This window comes from Oncorhynchus masou, chromosome 24 (assembly GCF_036934945.1).
Source record: "Oncorhynchus masou masou isolate Uvic2021 chromosome 24, UVic_Omas_1.1, whole genome shotgun sequence".
Lineage (NCBI taxonomy): Eukaryota > Metazoa > Chordata > Actinopteri > Salmoniformes > Salmonidae > Oncorhynchus > Oncorhynchus masou.
The window spans coordinates 87,713,304-87,734,111 of NC_088235.1; the positions used below are offsets into that span (position 1 = coordinate 87,713,304).

Here is a 20,808-nt window from a genome sequence, read left to right on the forward strand (position 1 = left end):
ACCTCCTAATGCCAAGCCCTGAAACGGACCGCAGCAATGTTCCATTAGTTTGATCAAACAGGGGAGCACTGGTAATCTGTTCTCCATCGATTTCGGCTAAAGCACTGACCACTCCAGGGATTTCAAATCATTTGTTTCCCTCTGTCTGCCTCCTCTTTTTTTAAATTCCCATTCAATTAAGGCTCACTGTATTGCTTGGCCATTCTCTAATTGCATGCAGCTCTGCTCCATGGAAACAAGACATTAACTGCGAGGCCCTGAGAGGTTTTAATGGTTCTACCTACCTGTGTCCAGGTGACGTCATGCCTCTCAGCGCTCTCCAGCCGCTCCGGAGCGGATAATGCAATGTTCACACCATTGAAGGGAGCAGCACACCACTCAATGCATTTGAAAGGGACTTATTCATTATTGTGTGTATTTTGTCCCTCTGTAGATAGGACTGGCTGGGCGATTTCATCTCTCTTTTATTCACCATAAAGAATTTGATACCAAAAGAAGAAGCCCCGACGAATTGTGATTTCAGTGAATCACCACTTTCTGCTGCATATACCCAGCTCTCCCAGGCCCCAAACGAATGCCATAAGTGTAACAGATTGTCAGAGCAATTACAGCTCGGCTGCAAAAACCTATTTGAAATAGCTTTATAGAAACACTCTGGGGCCTTTAATTACAAAGCTATTGATTGCTAGGTGCAGGTAGGCCAGTCCATATTGGTTCCCCTCCTCTACTGATTAAGCTCTATGAAGAAAAGAACAAAGTGACATATACATTTTGATTTGCTGGTAAATACATTTAAAACCATCAGTTGTGGTTGATGTATGAAGTATATTTGCCATAAATCACTTTGTATATTGACCCTTTTTGCACTCTTGACTCATCACATATGCTGCTGTTTAGTATAAATGCTGTTGCCTCATCACTTTACCCCTCTACCTATATGCAGTGGTGGAAAAAGTACCCAATTTTCATGTTTGAATAAAAGTACTGATATCTTAATAGGAAGTCACTCAAGTAAAAGTAAAAGTTACCCAGTAAAATACTACTTTAGTAAAAGTCTAAAAGTATTTGGTTTTAGCAGCTTAATTGAATTTTGCATGAAGAAAATGCCTGTCATTCATCACAAACTTTGTGAATATTGGGGTTTTCCCTCTTTACAATGCAGAAAGACTGCATTTAATCAGTGGACACAACTCATTTTTATTACAACACACCTGTTGAAATAAAAGAAAACACAACTCTACTAAAGTAGAGGTTTATCATTACTATTATTATTGCTAAAGGTATTGTATAGGTGTAAACATAATTGTTTTAGCAAGAGATAGCCCTTGTATAGCCTAAGAAAAGTATCAGAAATCTGCAGAAAGTAGTTTTGAATAGCATTTTATTGAAGGGAAACAATAACAGCCTTCAACTGTTTTGGCAACATAGTCATATATTCTTATATACTGTACAAGGAGGAATTCAACTACAAAATACTAGTCTTCTCCCATTTTTTAAACCATTGCCCCCCACACACAAGGTATACAGTGCCTTGCGAAAGTATTCGGCCCCCATGAACTTTGCGACCTTTTGCCACATTTCAGGCTTCAAACATAAAGATATAAAACTGTATTTTTTGTGAAGAATCAACAACAAGTGGGACACAATCATGAAGAGAACCGACATTTATTGGATATTTCAAACTTTTTTAACAAATCAAAAACTGAAAAATTGGGCATGCAAAATTATTCAGCCCCCTTAAGTTAATACTTTGTAGCGCCACCTTTTGCTGCGATTACAGCTGTAAGTCGCTTGGGGTATGTCTCTATCAGTTTTGCACATCGAGAGACTGAAATTTTTTCCCATTCCTCCTTGCAAAACAGCTCGAGCTCAGTGAGGTTGGATGGAGAGCATTTGTGAACAGAAGTTTTCAGTTCTTTCCACAGATTCTTGATTGGATTCAGGTCTGGACTTTGACTTGGCCATTCTAACACCTGGATATGTTTATTTTTGAACCATTCCATCGTAGATTTTGCTTTATGTTTTGGATCACTGTCTTGTTGGAAGACAAATCTCTGTCCCAGTCCATCAGGTTTTCTTCCAGAATGGTCCTGTATTTGGCTCCATCCATCTTCCCATCAATTTTAGCCATCTTCCCTGTCCCTGCTGAAGAAAAGCAGGCCCAAACCATGATGCTGCCACCAACATGTTTGACAGTGGGTATGGTATGTTCAGGGTGATGAGCTGTGTTGCTTTTACGCCAAACAACGTTTTGCATTGTTGCCAAAAAGTTCAATTTTGGTTTCATCTGACCAGAGCACCTTCTTCCACATGTTTGGTGTGTCTCCCAGGTGGCTTGTGGCAAACTTTAAACAACACCTTTTATGGATATCTTTAAGAAATGGCTTTCTTCTTGCCACTCTTCCATAAAGGCCAGATTTGTGCAATATACGACTGATTGTTGTCCTATGGACAGAGTCTCCCACCTCAGCTGTAGATCTCTGCAGTTCATCCAGAGTGATCATGGGCCTCTTGGCTGCATCTCTGATCAGTCTTCTCCTTGTATGAGCTTAAAGTTTAGAGGGACGGCCAGGTCTTGGTAGATTTGCAGTGGTCTGATACTCCTTCCATTTCAATATTATCGCTTGCACAGTGCTCCTTGGGATGTTTAAAGCTTGGGAAATCTTTTTGTATCCAAATCTGGCTTTAAACTTCTTCACAACAGTATCTCGGACCTGCCTGGTGTGTTCCTTGTTCTTCATGATGCTCTCTGCACTTTTAACGGACCTCTGAGACTATCACAGTGCAGGTGCATTTATACGGAGACTTGATTACACACAGGTGGATTGTATTTATCATCATTAGTCATTTAGGTCAACACTGGATCATTCAGAGATCCTCACTGAACTTCTGGAGAGAGTTTGCTGCACTGAAAGTAAAGGGGCTGAATAATTTTGCACGCCCAATTTTTCAGTTTTTGATTTGTTAAAAAAGTTTGAAATATCAAATAAATGTCGTTCCACTTCATGATTGTATCCCACTTGTTGTTGATTCTTCACAAAAAAATACAGTTTTATATCTTTATGTTTGAAGCCTGAATTGTGGCAAAAGGTCGCAAAGTTCAAGGGGGCCGAATACTTTCGCAAGGCACTGTATAAACAACAACAATAAATATAAATAAAATAAATCAATCAACTCTATGTTGCACATGTAGGACAGTATGCAGGTCTGTGTGCATGGACTTTTCAGATGTAGTTCTCACATGTGCAGCACATAGTATTTGTTTTACAGTCCTTTTTTGAGGGGCAGAATTGGCATCTCCTCCTCTTGCCTGCCCCAGCTGCAGCCTCAGGTGGATCAGGGTAAGATTCAGCCCCTTGAACAGCTTTCACAAGTGCTGCAGAGGCTGCTGTGCGGGGGAGGCGCTCCCTTCTTTGAATGTGTGGGGTTACAAGTGCCTTTCCCAGCTGCTCCAGGAACACCCTCCTCTTGATCTGTTTTTCAGGCATCCAGGTAGGGTTGATCTTGTTCCATATCACGAAGGCATTGTATAAGGACACATCAATGATGTTATGGAAGATGACCAGGGGCCAGCGGGCAGTCTTCCTCCTGCAGCTGTAAGTTCCAATCACCTTGTCTAGGTTGTCCTCGCCTCCTTTGTTGTGGTTGTAGTCCAGGATGATTGCTGGCTTCCTGTCCTCATGATCACTGATCTCAGCCATTTTGTGCAGTGTGCTCAGGAGGACCACATTTTTGTTCCTCTTTGGGAGGTAAGAAACGAGTGGCGGTGGAGGTAAAGGCAAACTTTGATGAGAAGGCCTCTCTCCCCCTTGTTGCGAGGAGTGCAGGGGGGAGCTCAGGCTTGTTCTTCCAACTGTGCCAACCATGGTGATCTTCCTCTTCAGGAGCTGCTGGCTAAGTTCATAAGAGGTGAAGAAATTGTCACACTGACATTGTGTCCCTTCAGTCCATCTGTCGCATCCAGCACAACCCGCATCCCCTGGTTCTTCTCCGGGCCTCCACTGGTCAGCTTCCCTGTGTAGACTTGCATCTTCCGAGTGTAGCTGGATTGTGCGTCACAGGCCACCCATATCTTGATGCCATATTTTGCTGGCTTGCTGGGCATATACTGCCGGAAAGGACAACAACCTTTTGACAAGAGATCAGTAGTTAGTATCAGTGTCACAGAAAACAATCACATAAATCAATAATATTACAGCAATAAATAATAAAATTAACAGTGAAAATCACTTACATTACAGATATAAAAAATTGAATGGAACCAGTTGCTTATCCACTGTTACTTCAGGCCCAGGGTGGCAGATGCTCCACCGACTTCTCCCAGACCTCTATTATGGCAGCCAGTTAGTCTCTCACATGTCTTGCTGGTCTTGACAGTTATCAAATCGTAGCATTCTTGCGAAAGTGTGAAACACTTTCAGTGGCATCGTGGCACGGAAAGTCGACATTTCACTCTCTGCATCCCAGAGACTACGTGTAGCCTCGCCTCGGGACCTATGCACACCCGCTAAGATTAGCAGCCCTATGTAGGCATGCAGGTCAATCTCATCCATCCTTTTCCAGTTGTCTCCAGATTTACGGAAACCTTCCAAATTTGTCATTTCCAATATTATTTTTTCGATGACTGGTGTGATGAACTTGTAGAATGTTGAGGCGATGTCTTGAGCATGGGAAACTGCATGTCCTGTAGGCCCTGGTGTCATCTTTATGCTTCCTTTTATGCTGCCATCCTGCCCTGGTTGTCATGTGGTGACGAGAACCATGTTATTTTGCTGTTCTTTGACAAAAATGTCTCTCTTTCAGCTTGGGGGATTTCTTCTTCATCTGAAGATGATGCATCGTGCTCTGGGTTGTATTCTTCACCATCTTCTTCTTCAGATACCTCCTCCTCTTCTAAATCATTGTTCTCTTGTTCCTCCTGGACATCTAAAAAAAATCTAATCTACGACCTGTTGGGCACTGAATTACGCACTCATGGCTTCAGCAAAGAGAGAACAAGGGAGACTGTCATCTGCATCACCTTTATAGCCTCTGACTGCATTCCCCATTAGTAAACAATGCTTTCAATACATTTTTATTTTGTCAGAAAAGGTGTTTATTTTGTTAGAAATTGTTTTTATTTTGACTTTGAACTTGAGTCATATGTGGGGACGTGGAGGGGAGATACTGCACACACACAAGAAAGTTTTAGTTTTGCCTGAGTTCAATCAGTAGCACAATGAATCTCAATTTCTCATTGTGTGTGTGTGTGTGTGTGTGTGTGTGTGTGTGTGTGTGTGTGTGTGTGTGTGTGTGTGTGTGTGTGTGTGTGTGTGTGTGTGTGTCTATTTCACCTTTATTTAACCAGGTAGGCTAGTTGAGAACAAGTTGTCAATTGCAACTGCGACCTGGCCAAGATAAAGCATAGCAGTTCGACACATACAACAACACAGAGTTACACATGTAATAAACAAAACATACAGTCAATAATACAGTAGAAAAAAAGAAAAGTCTATATTCAGTGTGTGCAAATGAGGGAAGATAAGGGAGTTAGGCAATAAATAGGCCATGGTGGCGAAGTAATTACAATATAGCAATTAAACACTGGAATTGTAGATGTACAGAAGATGAATGTGCAAGTATTGATACTGGGGTGCAAAGGAGCAATATAAATAAATAAATAAATACAGTATGGGGATGAGGAAGATAGATGGGCTGTTTACAGATGGGCTATGTACAGGTGCAATGATCTGTGAGCTGCTTTGACAGTTGGTGCTTAAAGCTAGTGAGGGAGATACAGTATGTGAGGGAGAGATTTTTGCAGTTTGTTCCAGTCATTGGAAGCAGAGAACTGGAAGGAAAGGCGACCAAAGTAGGAATTGGCTTTGGGGTTGACCAGTGAGATATACCTGCTGGAGGGCGTGCTACGAGTGGGTGCTGCTATGGTGACCAGTCAGCTGAGATAAGGCGGTGCTTTACCTAGCAGAGACTTGAAGACAACCTGTAGCCAGTGGTTTGGCGACAAGTCTGAAGCGAGGGCCAACCAACGAGAGCGTACAGGTCGCAGTGGTGGATAGTATATGAGGCTTTGGTGACAAAACGGATGGCACTGTGACAGACTGCATCCAATTTGTTGAGTAGAGTGTTGGAGGCTATTTTATAGATGACATCACCGAAGTCGAGGATCGGTAGGATGATCAGATTTACGAGGGTATGTTTGGCAGCATGAGTGAAGGATGCTTTGTTGTGATATAGGAAGCCGATTCTAGATTTAATTTTGGATTGGAGATGCTTATTGTGAGTCTGGAAGGAGAGTTTACAGTCTAACCAAGACACCTAGGTATTTGTAGTTGTCCACGTATTCTAAGTCAGAGCCGTCCAGAGTAGTGATGCTGGACGGGCGGGCAGGTGCGGGCAGTGATTGATTGAATAGCATGCACTTAGTTTTACTTGCATTTAAGAGCAGTTGGAGGCCACGGAAGGAGAGTTGTATGGCATTGAATCTCGTCTGGAGGTTTGGTAACACAGTGTCCAAAGAGGGGCCAGAAGTATAGAGAATGGTGTCCTCTGCGTAGAGGTGGATCAGAGAATCACCAGCAGCAAGAGCGACATCCTTGATGTATACAGAGAAGAGAGTCGGCCCAAGAATTGAACCCTGTGGCACCACCATAGAGATTGCCAGAGGTCCGGACAACAGGCCCTCCGATTTGACACAATGAACTCTATATTGTTTAGGACCTTTAGCTTGGCTGAGGTGCACCCATGACCAGCTTTGAATCCAAATTGCATAGCGGAGAAGGTACGGTGGGATTCGAAATGGTCGGTAATCTGTTTGTTAACTTGGCTTTCGAAGACCTTAGAAAGACAGGGTAGGATAAATATAGGTTTGTAGCAGTTTGTGTCTAGAGTGTCACCCCCTTTGAAGAGGGGGATGACCACCCCAGCTTTCCAATCTTTGGGAATCTCAGACGATACAAAAGAGAGGTTGAACTTTCTAGTAATAGGGGTTGCAACAATTTCTGCAGATAATTTTAGAAAGAGAGGGCCCAGATTAGGGAGTAGGCTTCTATTGTTAACATGTATGAAATCAAGGCTTTTATGGTTACAGAAGTCAACAAATGAGAGCACCTGGGGAGTGGGAGTGGATCTAGGCACTGCAGGACCTGGATTCACCTCTACATCACCAGAAGAACAGAGGAGAAATAGGATAAGGGTATAGCTAAAGGCTATACGAACTGGCCGTCTGGCACGTTCAGAACAGAGAGTGAAAGGAGCAGGTTTCTGGGCACGATAGCATAGATCCAAGGCATAGTGTACAGACAAAGGTAAGGTAGGATGTGAGTACATTGGAGGTAAACCTAGGCATTGAGTAACGATGAGAGAGATATAGTCTCTAGAGATGTTTAAACCAGGTGATGTCATCGCATATGTAGGAGGTGGAACAACATGGTTGGTTAAGGCATATTGAGCAGGGCTGGAGGCTCTACAGTGAAATAAGACAGTAATCACTAACCAGGACAGTAATGGACGAGGCATATTGATTTTAGAGAGAAGCATGCTTAGCCAAGTAATCATATGGGTCCAGTGAGTGTTTGGGCTGGCTGGGGACACGACGATTCAGACAGTTAGCAGGCTGGGGCTAACAAGCTAGCAGTTAGCAGACCGGGGAAGCAAGCTAGCAGTTAGGGTCTAACAAGTTAGCAGACCGGGGATAGCAAGTTAGCAGAATGGCCTTTGGGGGACGTCGTGATTGGGCCTTTGGGGGACGCCTCTTTGTGCGGTGACGTCGATAGACCAGTCGTGGATTAGTAGGGTATTAGGGTAGCTCTTCCAAGTAGCTCTAGGTAGCTAGCAGGCCACGGTTAGAAGAATGGGTCTTCAGCGGACATCGCGCCTGAGGGGTCTGTTGGACTCTTCGGGCAGATTATGTTGGTATTCCAGTCGTAGAGGATCGGCGGGGTTCCGTGCCCCGTACCGGCAGTAGAAGAGGTCCGGATATTGTAGCCCAGGAGTGGGCTTCGGTGGTGGCCCAGGAGCCCTAGCTGAGCTAGCTTCAGGCTAATTGGTGCTTGCTCCGGGATGGAAACTCTAGCCAGGAGTAGTCACCCGGGATTGCGGTTAGCTAGTTGCGAAGATCCAGATGAAAATGTTTAGAGTTTGCGAAAGGAATCCGGGGATATGGAGAGAAAAAAATGGGTCTGTTATGATCTGGTTTGAGTCACGTTGTACAAACTGGAGACAGTTTTCCGAGCTAAAGGTTAGCTGATGACCGCGAGCAGTGGTTTGCTGACTGGTAGCTGGTAGCTAGTTATAAATATATATATAAAAAGATTTATACAAGGGACACGACAAAGACGAAGACGTCTGACTGCTACGCCCTCTTGGATCTGTGTGTGTGTGTGTGTATGTGTGTGTGTGTGTGTGTGTGTGTGTGTGTGTGTGTGTGTGTGCGTGTGCGTGTGCGTGTGCATGTGCGTGCGTGTCTTTGTGGTGTGTAAATGATCTTAGAACTGCCAGGTCAAAAATTACCCTAAGACAATATTTGTACCCTGATGGTGTACAGCTTTCACAGAAATATGAACAAAGGCGATGTTTCACTTTTTCTAATGTTGGGGTCATTCTAGGAAAAGTCATCACTTTTCAGGGGGTTTTGCTGTTAAACATAGTGGCGGGTCATTTTTTTACGCTTAAGGAAACACAAGGGTTAAGAACTTTACGCCACTGCCTATATGCACCCATCTACCTCAATTACCTCGTACCTCTGCTCATCAACCCGGTACTGGTACCACATGTATATATCCAAGTTATTGTTACTCAAAGTGTATTTATTCCTTGGTTTCAATTTTTTCTATTATATCTATTTTTTTCTCTCTGTATTGTTGGGAAGGGCCCGTAAGAAAGCATTTCACTGTTTGTCTACACTTGTTGTTCACGAAGCATGTGACAAATACAATTTGATGTGATTACATGCATTTTGTATATTATTGTATTGTATTGTATTGTACGGTGCTGTATTATCTGTTGATGGTTCCCGAATTTGACTTTCTTTTGAACCTGCTATTTTCAAAACCAGGAGTGGCAGGGTAGTTTAGTGGTTAGAGCACTGGACTAGTAACCAATAGGTTGCAAGTTTGAATCGCCGAGCTGACAAGTTAAAAAAATGTCGTTCTGCCCCTGAACAAGGCAGTTAACACACTGTTCCTAGACGATCATTGAAAATAAGAATTTCTTCTTAACTGACTTGTGGTGCCAGAAAAACAACCTATCCCTCAATGTAACCAAGACTAAGGAGATGATTGTGGACTACAGAAAAAGGAGGTCTGAGCACACCCCCATTCTCATCGACAGGGCTGTAGTGGAGCAGGTTGAGAGCTTCAAGTTCCTTGGTGTCCACATCAACAACACACTAGAATGGCCAAAACACACCAAGACAGTTGTGAAGAGGGCACGACAAAGCCTATTCCCCCTCAGGAAACTAAAAAGATTTGGCATGGGTCCTGAGATCCTCAAAAGGTTCTACAGCTGCAACATCGAGAGCATCCTGACTGGTGGCATCACTGCCTGGTACGGCAATTGCTCGGCCTCTGACCACAAGGCACTGCAGAGGGTAGTGTGTACGGCCCAGTACATCACTGGGGCTAAACTGCCTGCCATCCAGGACCTCTATACCAGGTGGTGTCAGAGGAAGGCCCTAAAAATTGTCAAAGACCCCAGCCACCCCAGTCATAGACTGTTCTCTCTACAACTGCATGGCAAACGGTACCGGAGTGCCAAGACTAGGACAAAAAGGCTTCTCAAAGTTTTTACCCCCAAGCCATAAGACTCCTGAACAGGTCATCAAATGGATACCCGGACTATTTGTGACAATTGACTAGATTGAAATGTAAATAGTACCATATAAACATGATTTCAAGTAACCTAATACCTTCTGCTACCCGGTAGTGAAAGCCCTATACCTACATGCCACAATTTTAATATACTTCTGTAAAGCTATGTGTTCATCTTCTGCTCTTTAGCCAAAGTCATTTGTGCTGTTGTCAAAAGTGATAAATGGGAAAGTGTGCCCGTGAGAAGTCCACTGAATTTTTATACAGAATTAAATGACTCAGAGGGGAAAAATGCTCTGTCAACTAAACAGTATATACTGGGCCCCTCCATCACTATTTGTTTCCGGGGATTACATCTTCACTGGCACTTCATCTTTATTTCCCTGTGATTTTTGCATCTAAGCAGCCTAATAAAAAAGTCTGTGTCTGTACTGTACACCCTAGGGCCAACACATCTGGATGCTATCTGGGAGCCTTTCTTTAAACAGAATGTTCAATTCCGCATCGCCTTCCTACCTGCGGAGAGACCACATCCTCAACACAGAGAGGCTCCCCTTTGAACTCCCAAGGTGCAATGTCACAGAACGCTGCTCTGAGGAGGGGAGAAGAGAGGGAAGAGAGGAAATAGGAAAGAAGAGGAGGAGAGAAGCAGAAAGGAGGAGAGAAGCAGAGGAGAGGAATGGAAGGGGACGAGAGGAGAAAGGAAGGGGAGGGTCCTCTTCCGGGACACCGGATTGCCTTTCATCTCCTGGTGTATATATATTCACGCCCACACCCTGACCCTTTGTTCCTTAATTGGCTAGAATTCTCAGACTCCAGAGGAAATGTAAAGGAGTCTTCATATTCTTTATGAAAGCCTCTGGGTGATTTTCCTCTCTGCACCAACCCTTCAATTGCTCTGTATACTTCTACTTTTAAAGTACAACCAAACTGTGTCAGTCTGGATTTGACTTTAATCCCTTCTGTTTTGGTCCTTGGGCACAAAGTTTGATAGGGTGACAGACATTTTAGCATGACCGTAAGAGCCACGGACACACAGCAGATAGAAATATAAGCATTGATAGAACCAAAGCATATTGCCTATAGCTGGCTTAAAGTATACTTTTTGTACATGTACTGTAGAAATCTGTGCAAAAGTAAATGATGTGCTGATTCAGTATGTTAGAAGAACAAACACACTCCCTTCACTAAGCCCTCCTGGGGGTCAGTGGCACTACACACTCTCCCCGCTGCCCTTCAATGATTACAAAAAATATAATCTTGTATAACCCACTTACCTGCTTTGTGTGTGTGTGTGTGTGTGTGTGTGTGTGTGTGTGTGTGTGTGTGTGTGTGTGTGTGTGTGTGTGTGTGGTATAACAATACTATCCTTTTGGGTTTTAGGCTTAGGAGTTAGGTTTAGGGTTATAATTATAATTATAATTAGGGTTATGTGTGTATGTTGGCCAGTAAGAGTGATATTAATTTCCTTAACTGGCTGAGGGATGAAACAAGTGTATACAGGAGGAGGAATATAAAATAACCATTTTTTATTTATTTTTTAAATTGGCAGACAATGTGTTGTTTGTTGTTGTCCTCAGAGGGATGCGGATGGATGATCTAAGGCCTATCTTTGTCTTATTATTTTACAGAGAGGAGGAAGATACAACTAACTATTGGAACCCACTCAATATACAAGACAGTAAACAATGTGTGTGGATACTTGAGAGGAAAGACCAATCCAGGTAAATAGAAATAAAAAAATGTTCACAGCTGAGTGCACAAAGACCACGCTAAATCCATAATGACTTTGAACATTATGCAATCATGGCGATTACGGAAGTAGTTGCCTTATCTCAGCCACCTTTAATAACAAGAGGAAGCAATCTTGTAAGACTCACAGACTAAGCATGAATGCTGGCACACTCCAAATTATAATCTCCAAGATAACTGCTTATGCGATTAGTCCTCCCCACTGTGCCCTCTTTGTTTCCTGCAGAGAACCAACTCAGGAAGTGTGTGTGGAGGAAAATGGAACCTCCAGGTGCTGAAACAGCTTTTTTGTCTGTTGTGAAAAACTGCTTCTATAAAACAATGTCTGCCATCGCCATCCTGGCTGGCCCAGACACAGGTCATTTAGCTCCTGGAAATGGCCTTTTAATGACGGTCCTGCGTTGGTGCCTTTAGGATGATTTCAATAAAGTCCCTGGTGCAGAGCAAACCTTTAATATCTTCCCTTCCCTTCACCAGAATGTATCGTGCCAGGACACCTACCTGTCTAAATGCCCCATGAAAATTACTAAACAGATTTAGACATTGACTAGCTTCCATACTCATTTGCGTGGATTATCTAAATAGCATTGAATAGTTGAAAGTAATTCCTCTAACTTTTCTTACACAAGATGTATGTGAAACTAAATTCGGAGTGAGGTTGGGTTTATTTAGGCTACGTTGACATTTGATTTGCCCAATAAAGGACACCATTATTTCCCCGTGAAGCTGGGTATACGATAAATCATCCATGTTTGATTTGATCTATGGAAGTTTAGAAGTATTTACCATTAGCCTTGTAAATAGGATGACAAATTCATGGTATTAATAATAAACTTTACCTTTTGGTATTGTCTTATGTTTTACCAATGTTTACGTATAAACCAATGTTTATTTACATTTTTACAACACTGGTTGAAATTAGATGAAAACAGTATTGGTTGATTACTTTTTTCAAATCCAATTTATTTTCCACAATGATTGCACGTCACAATACTTAGACAAATTACGTTTAAAAAAAAAAACCGTTGATTTAACCGGTGTGTGCCCATTGGGATGCCTGTTTTATTCTGTTTGTGTTGTTGGTCAACAACACTTTTATTTTTACTCATCTGTCCTTCACAACTCTTGTACACTTTCAAATGCCTCCCACCTACACTCTTCTTACCCAAGAAGGACAGAATACAGTGTATCTTGCTACTTCTCCTACACAATATCCTGGCAACATTTTAGTTGATTTTCAGACCTTTTCTGCCTCTAAAACTAAATCCAAATAAAGTCCAAATAAAGAAATCCATTACAACAACTCCTCTTTGTGTAAAACATTGCCCCGAGCAATCTCTTTTATTCACTCACACAAGTTTTAGTCTTTACTAAACAGACAGTCAGACAGAGTCTCAACCCTTGTGTTTGTGTGTGGGTGTGTGGGTGTGTGTGTTCTGTCCTCTGGGTGTGTCCCTCTCCTCTGTCTGTGCACAGATCGATATGTGCTGGTGGGCAGTCGCCATGACAGCTGGCATAAAGGGACAGCAGCTGATTGGCGCGGCGGCTCTGCCATGATGACTCAGATCATCACCTCGGTGACCAAGCAGGCCCGGAGAGGCTGGGAACCCGACCGCACCACTGTCTTCTGCTCATGGGGGGGATCAGCGCTCGGCAACATCGGCTCCTTTGAGTGGGGAGAGGTAAATCTGCATGAATCCCCTGTCCCTCTTCTGTGAACCCGAGTCTTATCATGGAATTACTCTTTAGCGCTTATATACTGTACCTGCTATATTTACTGTATACCCATGTGTATCAGGGTGTTTATGTACTCTATACAGATATGTATCAGTGTATTTATGTACTATATACACACGTGTATCAGTGTGTTTATTACGGTACCAAAGGAGTGCTGTATGTGTTTTTCCCTGGTGAAGCAACATTATCTGGTTTAATAGGAGGTCAAAGCTACTGTATTTACTCACTCTGTGTTCACTTCAGCTCTGCACCACAGGAGAAAACAGGGCTTTCTGTCAGCCCTCAAGGCTTCAAGCAATGGAAAGGGAAAAAATAACACAAAAACAGCTCTTGACTCTCGTACGTCTCCAACAAACCATGTTGGAGATTCTAAGGGAAAGATTGGAAGGCAGTAGCTGCAGCCAAGCATTAATAACATTCTCCTGGCAGTTAGTATATCTCAGAGTGCAATGAGGACTAGTGAGTTTAATATTCAAAGTCATGTACTAGATATAGCAAGATTATTATAAAAACGTTGCCACGGGCATTTTCTATAATAATTCTGTGGAGCACCATCTCAACCAATGTATAGGCTCTGATGTGCTATTTCCTGTTTGCTTCAATATACAGTTTATGCAGAGGTGTACCAATGTCAGACATAATGTGTATCAAACCAATTAGTTTGTCATTTACTATTCTGTACACATTCCCAGCCTTGATTGTCCTAGGAGATGTGAACTCCTTGATGAGGATTCAGATGTTGCACAGATCCTAGCTATGTATTGTATTGTATGATATGGTATTGTATTCCAAAGCTTAATCAGCATGTTGTGTTGTGTTGTTGCAGGAGAACCGGGTGGTGCTGCAGAGCAGGGCTGTAGCCTACGTCAGCCTCCACAGTCCTGTCAGGGGGACGGAGACCCTGCGCTCCACTGCCTCTCCCTCACTGCTCCAACTCACCTCAGACATCCAGAAGGTACAATGCTATATTATCCCTCCACATTCTCTCCTTTACACTGGCCAATCTGTATTGTGTTTTATATCCTATCTTTTCCACAGGTGATTCAAAAAATAGACAGTGTTACAACATATTATTATCTTTGAGGACATGAGGAATCCTCACAGAAAAGTAGAGATGATCGATCGAGTGGTCAAAATCCATTGCTTCAACCTGAGATGCCTTGTAAATTATAGTATTTTCGATTTTGTTTTTTTTCTCTGGATGAAAATAAAATAGACTATATTTCAAACGGTAAAAGCATTTGCATTTTTGCGCAGTCCAGGCAGTCCATCTGCTGGTTGCTACCCTGAATAATTGTACCTTGTGATGGAGGAGTGTTGAAAAGGCTAACTTATTTAAACATTGTCAGTATTCCATTGTTCTTGGTAAGGGAAGCTACATGGGGGTCAGAGGGTGGACTCTCATGGCAGAATGCTCTATTATTTCTCCTCTTGCCATAATCCTGTTAATGAACCTAAATGCCAGTCCACTTGTGACATTTGGGGAGTAATAAAAGCAAGCAGACCTGCCATGGCAGCATAGAGCTTAATCAAACAGAAGGGTATATCTCACAGAGAGATGAAATGACCTCTACTCTACACACAGCAATATATTTATCTTTCTTCCTTAAATTAGTGAATGAAGCCAGATAAAAAGGAAAACATAGTTATTTTTAAATTACGGCAGATTTCCTAAGTGATTTGTGTCCCAGATACGCTAATGTAACTTTTTTTGTGGACTGTTGACTCTGCTGTTGTGTTTTTGGTCTTACACTCTCCTGATTACGACTTTGTTTTTGCCCTCTGGCATCTTTATTTTTTTATTTAACCTTTATTTAGCTAGGCAAGTCAGTTCAGAACAAATTCATATTTACAATGACGGCCTACCCCGGCCAAACCCTTGACGATGCTGGGCCAATTGTGATCAGCAAAAGCAACTACTACTCCTTCATACATACTACCTGGGGCGGCAGGGTAGCCTAGTGGTTAGACCGGAAGGTTGCAAGTTCAAATCCCAGAGCTGACAAGGTACAAATCTGTCGTTCTGTCATTGAAAATAAGAATTTGTTCTTAACTGACTAGCCTAGGTAAAAAAAAATAATGTGTTCCTATTGTCGTCTGTTCCTTCAGAAAATTTTAATGACTTATGGTAACAGTAGACTGCCAATCAGAGAAAGGAAATATAACTGTCCTTATTAGCATGCTAATTGAAATGAATCCCATCAAAACAATGTTGCCAGGTTGTCTCTATATGGCTGGCGTTTGCTAATTGCCATTGACTAATTAGAGGCTCCAATTCCAAGGATGGAGTAAGTGAAACATCAGCTTCAGCAGCAATAGTTAACAGCAAAACTAGGATGTGTGAAACTGCAAACTAGTGTTTCTTCTACATCTTTTGTGTAATGTGTTCATGGGAAGAGCTGCTAACTCCAGTGTGTTTTGGTGTCTCATCATGCCACACACATGCATCCTTGTGCTCTGTGTCTCTTTGTCCTTACTGCTCATTCCGCTTCAGCTGAGTCTGTGAATAGCGCCAGTCACACTATTCATCTTTTCAAGTAGCACTCTGAAGCACCAGGTAGGCTCACCAGTCTCAATATTTTGAGACATAATAAATCATGTTTTTGCTCGCACGGTAACACTTTCTACTTATCTTACTTTGCAGCTGGCCTCAAAGCAGAGATTCCACTCTGTTTATGTGTTTGGAATGGGTGCTTTGGCACCAATTATAATACAACAGATACTCATTTGGGGATTATGGAGCCAAGCATACAAAATAAATTGAGAAACTTTCATAATTTAATCGGGTATTGTTGTAGCGATGTTTCTGTTTTGTTCTATATAGTATTTTAAACTGAAGCTTCGCAGCGGATTTTTATTTATTTATTTATTTCACCTTTATTTAACCAGGTAGGCAAGTTGAGAACAAGTTCTCATTTACAATTGCGACCTGGATTGGCCAGTGCTGAAATGAAATAAGAGCAGTGTATCCCTCGTCAAATATTCCTTCAAAGTAGAATCATCCACCAACCGTGTCTGGAATCCTACAGAGTTGAGTTTTAGGTATGGGGACGGGTGTTTGTTGTGGGACATTTAATCCACCACTTGCAGTCTGTGTCTAAGATGACCATATATTTGGTAATCGGGATATAACCAAATATTTCTCATGGAGTCCACAAGGCTGTTTGTTCTTCAGTGCCATGGGTCTCCCACAGGAACCAAGTTACTTTTATCTGTTGCTGTGATTGTGCTCTGTGGACACTGGGGCAACACAATAACTGTGCTGTCTGTCTGCTTGTAGATTCCCATCGAAGATAGGCTGCGCTAAACCCTGTTAAGCCTTAATAATCCACTTTAAAGTTCCCATCTATTGCATTTTACCAGTGAACAAGAGATTGTGTCTGAATTGATTCACTGTATGTTGTGGCCAGTGAGTTTTCAACCTTATCCATGGACAAACAAACCGGGAATGATTAGATCAAAGATTTTTGTGCCAGAGCTGATGTTATCGAAAATGTTGTTTGCCATAAAAGTCTCTCCCTGCTGGGGTTCACGAATAGACCACAGTGGCATAAATCATTTAAATTACAATTGACAAGCAAATCCATTATCCATTATTTGTAAATGTCGCCTGAAATATGCAGATATACTGATGCATGCATTTTTATATCTAGTGGCAAAGTACACCAAGTTTCACAACTGATTAAAGCTGCATCCTTAGGATTCAAATGACTCTCTCTCGTTTCTCTCTCGCTCTCGCTCATAAGTTACTTAAATAAACATTGACAGTCTGAACGTATTCTGATGGAAAATCCATTTAGAATAGCAGACTAACTTGTAATCCTTTCAGAGAAGTCGCTTCTGATTAAAACAGGTGTTTGTCAATGCAGAATTCAACTGTAGGGATTCAGATTGGAAATAGTCCATAGATGTTGTGCTGTTAGATCCATTCTGTACTCCTACTAGTTCAATCTGTCCAGAGAGAGGTTACCCTATTGCCCGTGTGGAGGAGTATTATCTACACAAGGTATCTCTCAAATTCACTCTGCTCAATTTAATAGCCTTGACATAGGATGTATATATTGCAGAAAATAGAAACTGTGAGGAAGAGTGATTCATTTGTTTGTTTTGCGTACATCTGTCTTGAAATGTGGAAAAGCTCCTAGTAAATCATTTGGATGTGCCGGTGAGTTTATAGCCATGGTATCAGTGTTGTGGTTTACAATCCGTATGTGTCTGAACTACAGCGGTGCTGCGAAGGAAAATCTGGATCAGAAAACTCATGAATTCCGATTATCAAACAGAGAGAAACATATTATTGAATTAGCATAATAAGCTTTGTATCTCCGTCAATGGGTGTATTTTATTAATCACATATGTAAAATCCTCCTGATAATCCTGTTTTATGAGAAAGGAACCAACAATACCAATAACCAACGCTTTTACAGTATCCTGCTCTATAGAAATAGCAGGCTCACTGTTATATTGTAAGGAAACTCAGGCACTGGCAAGTAGTGGTAGAACTCCTGAGAAACAAGCAGCCTTAATTATCACTATTAAAAGCCCAATTACTCATAATGGATTTAATACATTTTCATAGGGGAATGCTCTCCCTTCTTTAGTCATGCATGCTATTGCAAAGATAAGTGTGTTTTGAGGCATTGTATTGATCCTTACACCGTGAATTGAGTGCATTTTATAAACATGGTAACCCTTTACACTCGTACCCCGTATGTATACTGGTTGAAAATGGCAGATATGCCTGTACAGTAACATGCTATACATGACGCCAGAGCTCTGGCTCTGAGCTTCACAGCGCTGTATGGGTTTTGATTGACAGCCATTCTGAACATGACCAACTTGCGTGACAAGAAGTCACCCCCAACCCTCACAAAACTTTTGCAAATTGTTGGTTGTCTGAGTGAGGGATTTTTTATTTATTTTTTTCAATTTTATTTAACCTTTATTTAATTAGGCAAGTCAGTTAGGAACAAATTCTTATTTACAATGACGCCCTACCACCCCGGCCAAACCCCTCGGGCCAATCCCCTGACCTGGACGATGCTGGGTCAAATGTGCGCCGCACTATGTGACTCTCGTTCACGGCCGGTTGTGACACAGCTTGGGAACAAACCAGGGTCTGTAGTTGCCTTAGACCACTGCACCACTCAGAAGGCCCAAATTCTGAAAATTAAGAGGATACTTTTCGAAACATGAGACAGTGAGGATTATAATAAATACCACTTTGATGTCCTACAAGCAAGCCAAACAACCGTGAGCCCAAATGTACACTCACATTTCCATATCATAAAACTCATATGTACAAAACATTGAGTGTACAAAACATTAAGAACACCTGCTGTGACATAGACTGACCAGGTGAATGCAAGTGAAAACTGTGATCCCTTATTGATGTCACTTGTTAAATCCAATTCAATCAGTGTAGATGAAGGGGAGGAGACAGGTTAAAGAGGGATTTTTAAGCCTTGAAACAATTGAGACATGGATTGTGTATGTGTGCTATTCAGAGGGTGAATGGGCAAGACAAAAGATATAAGTGCCTTTGAACTGGGCATGGGAGTAGGTGCCAAGCGCACCAGTTTTGTCAAGAACAGCAATGCTGCTGAGTTTTTCACGCTCAACAGTTTCCTGTGTGTATCAAGAATGGTCCACCACCCAAAGGACATCTAGCCAACTTGACACAAAGTATTGGAGTCAACATGGGCCAGCATCCCTGTGATCGCTTAGCAAAAAATATATATACGTATATATATAATTGAGTTAATAAAGCCACATACAAACATGGTCTCTTTTTTGTTTCCTTGAGTAAGAGAGGTCCAAAATGCAGGTGTTTCAGCCGAGCTCAGTGCTTTCTGTGATGGTCGGGTGGGCCAGCAAAATATAGGAGCTTTGCGCCGTGATTGTCTCAGTGTTCTGTCTCTCATGGGGACCTTACGCAATCACCAAACTTAAGTCCTTAGAACGTGTAGACATCCAACGTTTCAGCCTTTTGTGTCCATATTGTTCTGAATAGAATGAGCCTATCTTTGTCTATTGTGAAGAAAATTTTCCACGACCTGAATGCACTCATGACTTCATTCTATGCGCGCTATGATTTGTTTCCCTGAATTTCATTGTGAGAGCCTAACTGTAATATCTTATTTTATAACTTAGCTCATGTTGGCAATATAACAGGCTTTCAAATGATGCCCACCTGACCCAGATTGGGATTTTCAATGGACCGTTTTTGGATTGTGTAAACAACAACAGTAATTGTGTGATGGTGGGGATGTATGGTTGTGTTCCAAATAAAACAACTGCTAAGTGTTCTTGCTCTAGTACCTCAACAACACAGCTAGGAGAGCAAAAAAATGACCTTATAGTTGAAGGCTCTTTCCTTGAGCCATAAAAGTGCATTGAAATGACTTAGGAACTGTGCACAGTTTGGAGTGGTGTGTGGTGACTTGGATACACCAGTTAGTCCTCTCACTCAAATCCTTGTCACTTTTTATCATCAAGTGCGGCAAAAAGTACAGTAAATGTAAAATGCACATAAAATGTTTGTGTAATGTTTGGATTCAGTCTTATGTCCGGTGAACTGATGTGTCCTCACCTTTGGTCTAATAATGTTCTGATAATCTTGAAACTGTTCCCTTTCAATTGTTACCATGGTTATGCATTTCACATTTCTTCTGTAAGAAACATTTCAATTTAACCCTATCCATATAGGCCAATTCCCATGAGTGTAAAGGGTTAATTATTGTCTTTAGTACTGTGGCGTACTATCCCCTGACTTTGTAAAGTTTTCCTAGCTATTTTCTCATCTTCTCTAACAAGAGGGCCTGGATATAGCAGAATAGATTTGGAGGCGTTTGAGCAGACCCTGATTACCATTGACTCAAATTAGCCAGTGTGCTGTCACACTGCACATAGTGTACTATCACACTGCACAGACAGGGGCACCCCAGGGATGTTCACACACAGGGAGTCATGGGACCATGTCTATCTGTTGGGCTGGAAGTGTTCTAGAACGGTCTGTTCTCTCTGCACGTAGGTGGCTGTCAGTCACTCAGTTATGACATATAAGCTGAAGTTGATGACACAGCATAATGGGAGGATCTCAGTTGCATACTCCTCGCATCCTCTCTCCTCATCTTCTTAAAACCCATTGGATGAGAGAGCCACAAGGCCCTCCCTTCTGACCTTTTCCTCCATTGGGTTTTGAGAAGGAGGAGAGAGGAGGCGAAGAGTATGCAATTGAGATTCTCCCAATGTCATCTTCCTCCTCACTCTTACACATTTTACTGTAATGTAGAGTAGACTATGTTTCACTTGAACTCTAGAGAGATAGTCCGTCTTTATAGCACAGCCTGTGACTCAGCAATTATTAAATCAAATCAAATCACATTTTATTTGTCACATGCGTGGAAAACAACAGGTGTAGTAGACAGTGAAATGTGAAATGAAATGCTTACTTACAAGCCCTTAACCAACAATGTAGTTGTAAGAGGTAATGTAGGTAATATGTACATGT

General features: G+C 42.0%; 1 protein-coding gene across 3 annotated transcripts in view; it reads left to right on the forward strand.

Moving 5' to 3' along the window:
- The window catches only part of LOC135512919 (inactive N-acetylated-alpha-linked acidic dipeptidase-like protein 2), a 270,364-nt gene that overhangs the window by 179,586 nt on the left and 69,970 nt on the right, over positions 1 to 20,808 (forward strand). For 2 of the 3 annotated variants that reach the window (XM_064935436.1, XM_064935438.1), the window contains exons 7-10: positions 11,438 to 11,530; positions 11,785 to 11,829; positions 13,035 to 13,240; positions 14,122 to 14,250. In XM_064935436.1, coding sequence (XP_064791508.1) covers positions 11,438 to 11,530; positions 11,785 to 11,829; positions 13,035 to 13,240; positions 14,122 to 14,250 — 473 coding nt within the window. The remainder of the gene's footprint in view (positions 1 to 11,437; positions 11,531 to 11,784; positions 11,830 to 13,034; positions 13,241 to 14,121; positions 14,251 to 20,808) is intronic. The other variant, XM_064935437.1, reaches the window with a different exon arrangement.